At 41.9% G+C, this 12,890-nt stretch overlaps 1 protein-coding gene across 3 annotated transcripts; it reads right to left on the reverse strand.

Moving 5' to 3' along the window:
- Positions 1-1,697: 1,697 nt before the first annotated feature.
- Positions 1,698-12,406, reverse strand: LOC121560177 (programmed cell death protein 10-like). Of its 3 annotated transcripts, none has more exons than XM_041873202.2 (9): positions 12,320-12,406; positions 11,218-11,405; positions 8,574-8,627; positions 8,297-8,414; positions 7,865-7,991; positions 7,687-7,765; positions 6,956-7,038; positions 2,732-2,813; positions 1,742-2,173 (listed from the first exon to the last, which is right to left on the reverse strand). In XM_041873202.2, exons 2-8 carry the CDS (start codon positions 11,305-11,307, stop codon positions 2,732-2,734), a joined length of 633 nt encoding a protein of 210 aa, XP_041729136.1. In that variant the 5' UTR covers positions 11,308-11,405; positions 12,320-12,406; the 3' UTR covers positions 1,742-2,173. The 3 variants fall into 3 exon arrangements, with proteins under 3 accessions (XP_041729138.1, XP_041729136.1, XP_041729137.1); XM_041873203.2 differs by having other exon boundaries at positions 12,332-12,352; XM_041873204.1 differs by lacking the exon at positions 6,956-7,038 and having other exon boundaries at positions 1,698-2,173.
- Positions 12,407-12,890: the final 484 nt, after the last annotated feature.

Genomic DNA, 12,890 nt, shown 5'->3' on the forward strand with positions numbered 1-12,890 from the left:
ATTGAACATTTGCCACCAGACAAACAGTATCAGTTAAATACAGAGACAGCTTCAACCTGGAGCTGTTTCTATCCCTTCATCTTTAAACATCAGGGACAGACTCCTTTTACAAACCCTCCTCTCTCCTCAGTCATGCTCTCTGTACCTACACACACACAGTGTGGGAATGTTACTTTTTGAATCCCAAACCGATCCCTCCCTAGTCCATCCGTTCCTACCCCCACGTCCAGGAGTCTATTTGGGATTCAGCAACTCTGTGCTTTAAGTTTTTTGTTGTTTTCTGTCTTCTAATAGAGAGTAGAATAGGGGTGCATCTCAATAATCTAACAAGGTTTCCTCTCCTCGCACAGCTCCCTTCCCTCCCTCTGCACTCACCTGTAAAGACTGGACAGGTGAAAGGACATACCCAGTAGGGTTAGAACATCATATTGCTTTCTCTTAAGAGAGGGCCTAGACATTTGAGATGCACAGTAGGTAGTGAAAGCAGTCTCCGTTCTGAAAGCATGATTAAGAAGCTATAGTAGATGTAGGAGGAAGTTGCCCCTAAGCACTGGCACAGGGTCAGATACAGTGAGCTCCAAAAGTATTGGGACAGTGAATTTGTGTGTTGTTTGTTTTGGCTCTGTACTCCAGCACTTTGGATTTGAAATTATACAATGACTATGAGGTTAAAGTGCAGACTGTCATATAATAGAATATGGTTCTAAACACTTCTACATAAATGTGGATGCTACCATGATTACGGATAATCCTGAATGCATTGTGAATAAGGATGAGTGAGAAAGTTACAATGCACAAATATCAAACCCCTAAAACATGCTAACCTCTCACCATTACAATAACAGGGGAGGTTAGCATTTGGGGGGTATAATATTTGTGCGTCTAACTTTCTCACATCATTATTCACGATTTATTCAGGATTATCCATAATCATGGTAGCATCCACATTAATGTACATTAAAACATTCTATTCTTATTTACAATAGAAGTCACTCCAAAATGAAAATACATTATTTACCATTCATTTCTATTGGGCACAAAATAATCTGAAACACAACCAAAACAAACAGCAAATGCATCCAACAAATATGTAGTCACAAGCTTGATGTAGTCATTGTGTGCTATGAATATGGGACCAAATACTTAACCTTTTACTACACATACGTGAATTTGTATCAAATACTTTTGGTCCCCTAAAATGGGGGGGGGGACTATGTACAAAAAGTGCTGTAATTTCTAAACGGTTCACCCGGTATGGATGAAAATACCCTCAAACTAAAGCTGACAGTCTGCACTTCAACCTCATAGTAATTGTATCATTTCAAATCCAAAGTGCTGGAGTAGAGAGCCAAAACAACAACAAAAATGCAATACTTTTGGAGCTAACTATATTCTTCATCCCAGTAATAGTTAACATTAATATTGGGGAAAGGTAATCTGATCCTAGATATGTGGTTAGGGGCAACTTCTACCTTGAGCCTAATGTAAAGTAATCACATTAATATATATTATCAAAAATGGCAATTAGTCTGATAAACACCTCGTCTCCTCTACTTCTAACAAGACCAGGTGTGCGTTCAACAAGTAGGGCCGGGAAGATACCAGTATCACGATACTCGTTAGTATCGTGGTAAGGAAACAAAACACGAAGCGGATTTAACCTCTTTAGGAAAACAGCCCTAATGTTGGAAACAAATATCATTATGTTGTCACCTTTATTTATTTTCCAAGATATTGCACAGAATATTTTACATACAGCAGGTTTTTAAGGACCAAAGAGTTCTGTCTGCTTCATGTTTTCATTTTTGCCATGGAAAAGATATTGTCATACTGGTATTGTCACAGCCCAATCAACAAGACGGTCCCAAAACGTTAAATGTTGATTCAAACAATTAAACAGTACATAGGGATAACTAAAAAAGCTATCACATATTCAAATGTTTTTCAGCTTTTCGCCATTAAACATTCACTAACGTTAGCTAACATTTTAAAAGCTTACGTATTTCACTGCTAACATCAGCCTTGTTGAACGCACCTCAGGCGTATAAATTAAAACTGTCCGATAAAATCAAGCCTATATTTTACATTTAAATCTGGTAAAAGGTGCTCTACGATCATATGCCTTTCTGAATGTTGCTTCGTTGGAAGATCAGATGGCCTCTCCAAGGCATCCCTACACACACACGTGCAGACAAAGACAAACACAGGAGAGAGGAGGCTGTCAGTGGACATAGACACCAGCACCAGCATCATAAACAATCTCACACCATAGAGTTAGTTAGAGATCTAATCTTTGTATCTGTCCCATTATGGCTTCTGTGACAGCACGGGCAGTGCCATTGAGGCTATCTACATTTTGAAGTAGTCAATTTTCTTCTTATTATTTTGTGTTTAAAAAAAGCATAAACCTTATAATGGTGATTTACCGCCACCTGCAGTGCTGGAGTCTTGAACCAAATCTTGTGTGTCATTCATTTATTGTGGACACTAGATGGCAGTGATACAGCTTAAAGCCATTTACAAACCAGGTGACCCAATTTGATGAAGAAGTCATTGCTCTGATCATTGGCTGATCCCTCCAAACCCATAGGGATTGCCACCCTGTTGTCGACTTGAAAATGGTGGAAGCTCTCAATGGCAATGTCCATGCAAAAACAGGTTATATCCAACTAGAACTCTGTAACTATCTCCATGTCTCACACTGACACACACACACACACCACTAGTGTACCTATATGACGGTCTTGAAGGTCTGCAGAATGAGGTTGGTTTGGTGGATCAGTCTGTTCGCACTGATGAACACGTTGATCGCCCTGGAAACAAGGATGGTTCATTTATATTATTATTTAACAACTGCATATAAAACAAAAATACACTGTCAGCAAGAAAGTTGTTTCAAAATAGCCCTGATATTTTAAACCTGCTTAAATAATTGGTTTCTCGTGGACATAGTAAAATAAACAGTTAGTAAGAACATCCCCACTACTAATATTACTAGTATTAATGCACACTGAACAAAATATAAACTCAACATCGAATCAGAAATCAAATCAAATCAAATGTTATTTCTCACATGCGTAGGTAGACCTTACGGTGAAATGCTTACTTACAAACCCTTAACCAACAATGCAGTTCAAAAAATAGAGTTAAGAAAATATTTACTAAATAAACTAAAGTAAAAAATAAAATAAAATAAAAAGTAACACAATAAAATAATAACGAGGCTATATACAGGGCGTACCGATACCGAGTCAATGTGCAGGGGTACAGGTTAGTTGAGGTAATTTTTACATGTAGGTAGGGGTAAAGTAACTATGCATAGATAATAAACAGCGAGTAGCAGCAGTGTAAAAACAAAGGGGGGAGGTGTCAATGTAAATAGTCTGGGTGGCCATTTGATTAATTGTTCAGCAGTCTTATGGCTTGGGGGTAGAAGCTGTTAAGGAGACTTTTGGACCTAGACTTGGCGCTCCGGTACCACTTGCTGTGCGGTAGCAGAGAGAACAGTCTATGACTTGGGTGACTGGAGTCTTTGACAATTTTTTGGGCCTTCTACTGACATGCCTAGTATATAGGTCCTGGACGGTAGGAAGCTTGGCCCCTGTGATGTACTGGGCCGTACGCACTACCCTCTGTAGCACCTTACGGTCAGATGCCGAGCAGTTGCCATACCAGGTGGTGATGCAACCGGTCAGGATGCTCTCGATGGTGCAGCTGTATAACTTTTTGAGGATCTGGGGACACATGCCAAATCTTTTCAGTCTCCTGAGGGGGAAAAGGTGTTGTCGTGTCCTCTTCACGACTGTCTTGGTGTGTTTGGACCATGATAGATTGTTGGTGATGTGGACACCAAGGAACTTGAAACTCTCGACCCGCTCCACTACAGCCCCGTCGATTTTAATGGGGGCCTGTTCGGCCCTCCTTTTCCTGTAGTCCACGATCAGCTCCTTTGTCTTGCTCACATTGAGGGAGAGGTTGTTGTCCTGGCTGTCTCATCGTTGTCGGTGATCAGGCCTACCACTGTTGTGTCGCCAGCAAACTTAATGTTGGTGTTGGAGTTGTGCTTGGCCGCGCAGTCGTGGGTGAACAGGGAGTACAGGAGGGGACTAAGCACTCACCCCTGAGGGGGCCCAGTGTTGAGGATCAGTGTTGCAGATGTGTTGTTGCCTACCCTTACCACCTGGGGGCGGCACGTCAGGAAGTCCAGGATCCAGTTGCAGAGGGAGGTTTTTAGTCCCAGGATCATTAGCTTAGTGATGGGCTTTGTGGGCACTATAGTGTTGAACGCTGAGTTGTAGTCAATGAACAGCTTTCTCACATACAGTTGAAGTCGGAAGTTTACATACACTTAGGTTGGAGTCATTAAAACTCGTTTTTCAACCACTCCACAAATTTCTTGTTAACAAACTATAGTTTTGGCAAGTCGGTTAGGACTTTACAGCTTCCAGCAAAGTTTGATACTAGCCTACATGAGATTTCATAACTTTTAAAAACCATGATCAGAGAGCGACTGTCAAAGAATACAGCAAAGAGCTGCTGTTTTTATGAGTGAATTCATGTTAAAGTTTTTATTCAGCACTGTCAACACAGTTTTTATTCAGCACTATTACAAAACATAAAACGTACTCTGTACTACCACTCGCGCTGCAGCTGCAATGAATTAGTAGCCAAGTGTATCGATAGCCCTGAGTTTTTATTGTTATTAGCAGCTCGTCATGTCTATTTTAATATAGAGGAACATTTCTCTGGTCATAGGAACAACATGAATTTGTGCATGAGGCAGATGAGCTGCGACTGGTTTTGCCATCAGGTGGAAGACGGTGTTCCCTCTCTCTGGTCAGTCTCACCTGAGGCAAGGAAGGAGAGAGCATGGACCGTGAGAGGCGGACCCGCTGCTGCTCTCTCCCTCCCTCCGCTGAGACTAATGCTGTGTTCAAAACAACAGGGAACTCTGAAAAAAACTAGATCCGACTGGGAAGAATAGTTTTGAACTAGGAATTACAAATCGGAAACTCGGGTATCTTTCTAGAGCTCAGAATTTCCGACCTGAATATCATGGACGTCATAATTGTACCTTGTTTTTTTCAGAGTTCCCAGTTGTCTTGAAAGCGCCATTGACCATCAGACGCAGGTACCATCAGTCCAGTAAAATAAAAACGCTAATTATTTCAATTTATGCTCAGCTGTGCCTCGCAAGTGCTACACCAACTGATCCATTCTGTTATCAAAGTTTGAGTTTTGAAATATAATATGGTCTGAGAAGAACAATATTGTCAGGCCAAGCATATCGCCAATATGCTGTGATAATGTATTAGGCCTACTGCACAAACCTCATTCCTACAGAACTGTTTTTATTAGGTTGTTACATTTTAAGTAATGTTTAAAACAAATCTGAGCTTGCTTTTGACTGCAAAAGTGATCTTGACTCAGAAAAGGTTGGTGACCACTGATATAAGGAAATCAGTCAATTGAAATAAATTCATTAGGCCCTAATCTATGGATTTCACATGACTGGGAATAGATATATGCATCTGTTGGTCACAGATACCTTAAAAAAACAGGTAGGTGTGTGGATCAGAAAACCAGTCAGTATCCTGTGTGACCACCATTTGCCTCATGCAGCGCAACACATCTCCTTCGAATAGAGTTGATCAGGCTGTTGATTGTGGCCTGTGGAATGTTGTCCGACTCCTCTTCAATGGCTGTGGAAAGTTGCTGGATATTGGCGAGAACTGGAACATGCTGTCATACAAGTTGTTCCTGAGCATCCCAAACAGGCTCAATGGGTGACATGTCTTGTGAGTATGCAGGCCATTTTCAATTTCCAGGAATTGTGTACAGATCCTTGTGACATGGGTCCGTGCATTATCATGCCGAAACATGAGGTGATAGCGGCAGATGAATGGCATGACAATGGGCCAAGGTCTTGCCACCGTATGTCTGTGCATTCAAATTGCCATTGATAAAATGCAATTGTGTTCGTTGTCCGTAGCTTATGCCTGCCCATACCATAACCCAACCGCCACCATGGGGCACTCTGTTCACAACGTTGACATCAGCAAACCGCTCGCCCACACAACATCTGCCCGGTACAGTTGAAACCTGGGATTCATCCGTGAAGAGCACACTTCTCCAGCGTGCCAGTAGCCATCGAAGTTAAGCATTTGCCCACTGAAGTCGATTGCGACGCCAAACTGCAGTCAGATCAAGGCCCTGATGGAGGACAACGAGCACGCAGATGAGCTTCCCTGAGACAGTTTCTGTTTGTGCAGAAATTATTCGGTTGTGCAAGCCCACCGTTTCATCAGTTGTCCGGGTGGCTGGTCTCAGACGATCCCGCAGGTGAAGAAGCCGGATGTGGAGGTCATGGGCTGGCGTGGTTACACATGGTCTGCGGTTGGACGTACTGCCAAATTCTTTAAAACGACATTGGAGGCGGCTTATGGTAGAGAAATTATCATTAAATTCTCTGGCAACAGCTCTGGTGGAAATTCCTGCAGTCAGCATGCCAATTGCACGCTCCCTCAAAACATGACATCTGTGGCATTGTGTTGTGTGACAAAACTGCACATTTTAGAGTGGCCTTTTATTGTCCCAGCACAAGGTGCACCTGTGTAATTATCATGCTATTTAATCAGGTTATTAATATGCCACACCTGTCAGATGGATGGATTATCTTGGCAAAGGAGAAATGCTCACTAACAGGGATGTAAACAAATTTGAGAGAAATAAGCTTTTTGTGCGCATGGAACATTTCTGGGATCTTTTACTTTAGCTCATGAAACATGGGACCAACACTTTATGTTGCGTTTATATTTTTGTTCAGTGTATTTTTGCAATGGGATGAGTAACTTCTGTTTTGTGAAGAAGGAAAAAATCCCCCAATCACAATTCACTGCTTTCGATTTGCATCTATCTATTCAGCGTCCTTATGAATCTACTCTACACGACTCACTTTCCATCTTTGAAGTATGTTTTGAGGGTGTCGCTGAAGCTTTTGGAGTATTTGACAAACTCCTTCTTCTGGTGCTCAAGAGCCTGAACACACAGAAAAGAGACAGACAGATGTGAACATAGCCTTCACAATGATATCAGCTCTCCTTGCAGCCATTGATCACATTACAGATAAGGAAGAAATACTCTGAGTGTACAAAACATTAGGAACACCTTCCTAATATTGAGTTGCAACCCCTTTTGCCCTCAGAACAGCCTCAATTCGTCAGGGCATGGACTCTACAAGGTGTCGAAAGTGTTCCACAGGGATGCTGGCCCATGTTGACTCCAATGCTTTCCACAGTTGTGTCAAGTTGGCTGGATGTCCTTCGGGTGCTGGACCATTCTTGATACACACAGGAAACTGTTGAGCGTGAAAAACCCAGCAGCGTTGCAGTTCTTGACACACTCAAACCGGTGCGCCTGGCACCTAATACCATACCCAGGTTAAAGGCACGTAAATATTTTGTCTTGCCAATTCACCCTCTGAATGGCACACATTCACAATCCATGTCCTTCTATAACCTGTCTCCTCCCATTCATCTACACTGATTGAAGTGGATTTAACAAGTGACATCAATAAGGGATCATAGCTTTTCACCTGGTCAGTTTATGTCATGGAAAGAGCAGGGGTTCCTAATGTTTTGTCCACTCAGTGTATATTCCACTTGCACGTCCCTGTGTGTGTCTTACCCTACGGTTCTGGTATTGGTATTTCTTAAAGACGTTATTGACTGTATCCAGGAGCTCCTTTATAGCGCTGGCGATGTCTCTATGGAAACCAACAACCAACACCAATCAAAAGCAGGATTTCAAGGAAATGCTAATGAAGGTGTGTGTGTGTTAGTGTATACTGTGTGCGTGTACTCACTTAATTGTCTGTAGGAAGCGTACCCTGTCGTTGATCTCGTCAGGTATCTTACTGAGGATGTGTTTCAGAGCTCTGGCTTTCTCATTTAGGTCCTGAAACTCCTGCTCTGGCCTGTCCACTAAGAACTCTACACACACAAATACACACACAATTTTAGTCATTAGGACGCTCTTATCCAGAGCGTAAGTTATTTCATACCCCTGTGGAACAAACAAACCCTGATAATGAGTGCTTCCTCCCCTACCCTGGCGACGGCCCCATTGGTCTCCCTCGAAAGCTGGATTAACAAGTGGACACTAGCACTGCGATGCAGTGCCTTAGACCACACACACACAGGGGATAGGACATAGGAGTAAATGTAATAAACAACTACAAACATACTGAAGCCCTTGTAAGCAGATGCTTAGTGCTGGTACTTTTATACACACACACCTTCCACCTCATCTGCAGCCATGCGCAGCAGAGACTCTGTGTAGTTTATCTGAACCTTTTTCTTCTCCAGAATTTTCATTATGATGTCCTGAGTTAGGCCTGGGTTCTCCCTCTCCGCCTAGCAACACAAACACACAATTAGATCTGCTGATTATTCAAGCTGTCCATCCTTGATTTAGACTACTGAGATGCAAAAAGAGCCCAGGGGTTACGTAAGAGCAAAGGTCATATATTCATGAGGTAAGGGGTTAGAGGTCATGGGTCCTGTGTGTCTTACCTTGATGAAGGCTGCTCTCAGAGTCTGGGCAGCTGACAAGTTGATCCTCTCCAGCTGCCAAACCAACACACACACACATTGTTATTGGCTGCTGACAAGAACAAACACACTCGTCGAGGGGTCAACTTACAGGAATGCCCGCTGGTCCGAGGAGGTTTTGGAAACCCTCCGGGCCAGTCAATCATCCACGTCAGTGGCTATATACACTATATGTACAGAAGTATGTGGACACCCCTTCAAATTAGTGGATTCCGCTATTTCAGCCACACCCGTTGCTGACAGGTGTATAAAATTGAGCACACCGCCATGAAATCTCCATAGACAAACATTGGCAGTAGAATGGCCTTACTGAAGAGCTCAGTGACTTTCAACGTGGCACCGTCATAGGATGCCACCTTTCCAACAAGTCAGTTTGTCAAATTTCTGCCCTGCTAGAGCTTCCCCAGTCAACTGTAAGTGCTGTTATTGTGAAGTGGAAACCTCTAGGAGCAACAACGGCTCAGCCGCGAAGTGGTGGACCCCACAAGCTCACAGAACAGGACCACAGAGTGCTGAAGCACGTAGCGCGGAAAAATTGTCTGTCCTCGCCTGCAACACTCACTACCGAGTTCCAAACTGCCTCTGGAAGCAACTTCAGCACAATAACTGTTCGTCGGGAGCTTCATGAAATGGGTTTCCATGGCCGAGCAGCCACACACATGCCTAAGATCACCATTCGCAATGCCAAGTGTCGGCTGGAGTGGTGTAAAGCTCGCCGCCATTGGACTCTGTAGCAGTGGAAACGCGTTCTCTGGAGTGATGAATCACGCTTCACCATCTGGCAGTCCGACGGACAAATCTGGGTTTGGCGGATGCAAGGAGAACGCTACCTCCCCCAATGCATAGTGCCAACTTTAAAGTTTAGTGGAGGAGGAATAATGGTCTGGGGCTGTTTTTCGTGGTTCGGGCTAGGCCCCTTAGTTCCAGTGAAGAGAAATCTTAACGCTACAGAATACAATGACATTCTAGACGATTCTGTACTTCCAACTTTGTGGCAACAGTTTGGGGAAGGCCCTTTCCGTGCACAAAGCGAGGTCCATACAGAAATGGTTTGTCGAGATCAGTGTGGAAGAACTTGACTGGGCTGCCCAGAGCCCTGACCTCAACCCCATCAAACACCTTTGGGATGAATTGGAACGCCGACTGCGAGCCAGGCCTAATGTCCCAACATCAGTGCCCGACCTCACTAATGCTCTTGTGGCTGAATGGAAGCAAGTCCCCACAGCAATATTCCAACATCTAGTGGAAAGCCTTTCCAGAAGAGTGGAGGATGTTATAGCAGCAAAGGGGGGACCAACTCCATATTAATGTGGTCCTCTGTAGCTCAATTGGTAGAGCACGGTGCTTGTAACGCCAGGGTAGTGGGTTCGATCCCCAGGACCACCCATATGTAAAAATGTATGCGCACATGACTGTAAGTCGCTTTGGATAAAAGCGTCTGCTAAATGCCATATTAATACCCATGATTTTGGAATGAGATGTTTGACGAGCAGGTGTCCACATACTTTTGGTCATCTAGTGTAATTTTACTCGTTTTTGTTATTAGTTATTCACAGTGTATTTATTCCTTGTGTCACTATTTCTATATATTTTTTTTATCTTTAAAGCTGCAATATGTAACTTTTTGGGTGACCTGACTAAATTCACATAGAAATGTGTGTTATAGATCTGTCATTCTCATGAAAGCAAGTCTAAGAAGCGGTAGATCGATTCTATAGGCGATATTTCTATGCTTCCCGTTCTTAAGTTTCGTTTTTGCTTCTTTTTACTTTCGGTTTTGTACACCACCTTCAAACACTGCACCGGTACCCCCCTTGTATATAGCCTCCCTACTGTTATTTTATTTTACTTCTGCTCTTTTTTTCTCCACACTTTTTTGTTGTTGTTGTTGTTTTATTTTACTTTTTTATTAAAAGATAAATGCATTGTTGGTTAAGGGCTGTAAGTAAGCATTTCACGGTAATGTCTACACCTGTTGTATTCGGCGCATGTGGCAAATAAAATTTGATTTGAACAGCTGAAAATACATATTTTTGGTTATGGAAAATATATTTCACAGCGGTTTAGATGGTAAAATGATTCTCTACACTATACTTGCTTGTTTTGTCACAAACTGAAATTAGGCGAACTATTAGAATTTTAGCAATCAGGAAATGCGATTTCTGCATAGTGCATCTTTAACTCTGCGTTGTTGGAAAAGGACCCGTAAGTAAGCATTTCACTTTTAGTCTACACCTGTTGTTTACGAAGCATCTGACAAATAACATTTGATTTGTAGTTTATTTTTATTGTATGGTTTCCACGTGTTGCCATTCCAATCTGAATAGTTTGCGAAGTGTTTGGTCCAAGCCTGCTACGTTAAGTTAAGCACAAGCTGCACATCTATAAATTATAAATGATTTGTGTATGGAGGGTAGGTTATTATAGGTTATAGGCTAGCTTGCTCAGCCCGCAAATTAAAGATAAAATCACCTGATACTTAAATTATGCACGCATTATCCACTATTCTTTGAGATCAATATGTTTTTCATTTGGGCTAGTAGCTTACAGGTCGCACTGGCAAATTTACCTGAATCTATTAGACAAATACACTCACACACATTACCTCGTTAAAAACTGGGTACATGACAGCGTATAGCGTCATGGAGACCATGGAGTTTGTCTCGGTTTCAATCCTCATCTCTTCCATGGTCATCCTCCAAGGAGGAGCCGAGATAGGCAGCAACACACACTCACTTTTTCCTCTCTTTCACGCACTCACACACACAGAGAAGCTCCCAGAGTGACAAGAGCCTAGAGAGAGAGAGAGAGAGAGAGAGAGAGATTTGAAATGTCTTTATTCTTTTGAAACTTCTGAGTGTAATGTTTACTGTTAATATTTATTGTTTATTTCACTTTTGTTTACTATCTACTTCACTTGCTTTGGCAATGTTAACACACATTTCCCATGCCAATAAAGCCCTTAAATTGAAATTGAAATTGAATTGAGAGAGAGAGAGAGAGATTTGTGACCTGTTGCCACAAGGGCAACCAGTGAAGAACAAACACCATTGTAAATACAACCCATATTTATGTTTATTTATTTTCCCTTTTGTACTTTAACTATTTGCACATCGTTATAACACTGTACATAGCCATAATATGACATTTGAAATGTCTCTATTGCTTTTAAACTTTTGTGAGTAATGTTTACTGTTCATTTGATTGTTTATTTCACGTTTGTTTCTTATCCATTTCACTTGCTTTGGCAATGTAAACATATGTTTCCCATGCCAATAAAGCCCTTTGAATTGAGAGCGCTTTGTCTATGTTGTCACGTAGACAGACCTAAGGCGTTATTAACTTCCTCTTCTACTATGACATGATTAGCTACTGTACACAAGAACGTTACCATGTAAACATTTTCGGTTCCTAACAAGCTAGCTAGCTTAGCTGTCATACATGCTTGCTAACTTTGGTTACCAAAGTTTGGTAGCTAACTAGCTAGCTAGTTTGCCGATTATATGTGAATTTAGCCGGATCTTTAACTGTGAAAATCACCTAGGCATATGGCTAACTTACATTACCTATCAGTATCAGGCTACTGTAGCTAACATGTTAGTGAGGCTTGAGAAACTCGCAAATATGTGGCTAATGCACTGTGTCATTCAGTAGAGATGTGTCTAACGGTTAAATTGTGGTTATCTTAACTAACCACAGCTAGTTACCTTTCTTTTCACCTTTATAACTGTCTGGTTAGCTGCGCTGTTTTCATTAGCGTCTTGTCAGCGACACTAAAAAAGTACTTCCGGGTCACGGAATTTTGGAAACGTTCTAAATAAAAGTCCCCCACGTAATAGTAGAAAAGTGTCAATAACCTGTATTTATTCATGATATATTAAAAATAATCGTCTAAACATTAACAATGATTCATATTTGTTCATATTTATGCCCATGATTTTGGAATGAGATGTTCGACGAGCAGGTGTCCAATTACTTTTGGTAATTTCATGAGGATCTGAATAATATGGAGCATTGCTGGCCATTTACTGTGGTCAAACTGCTTAAAATGGAAACACTGGACACTATATGGTACAAATATTGCACTGTACAGGCAAAACAATCGACTGTGTGTCCATAAAACCATGGTCCAATCTACTCACTAGAGTGAGTATGAACAAAAACAAAGTCATAGCAAGTGTTGCTGGACTTTTAATGTGGTCAAATAGCTTAAAATGGAGCCACTGGACACTATCCAGTAGAAATATAGCAATGGGCAGGCAAAGCGATCAACAAACC

Source organism: Coregonus clupeaformis, unplaced genomic scaffold (genome assembly GCF_020615455.1).
Source record: "Coregonus clupeaformis isolate EN_2021a unplaced genomic scaffold, ASM2061545v1 scaf0754, whole genome shotgun sequence".
Classification (NCBI taxonomy): domain Eukaryota; kingdom Metazoa; phylum Chordata; class Actinopteri; order Salmoniformes; family Salmonidae; genus Coregonus; species Coregonus clupeaformis.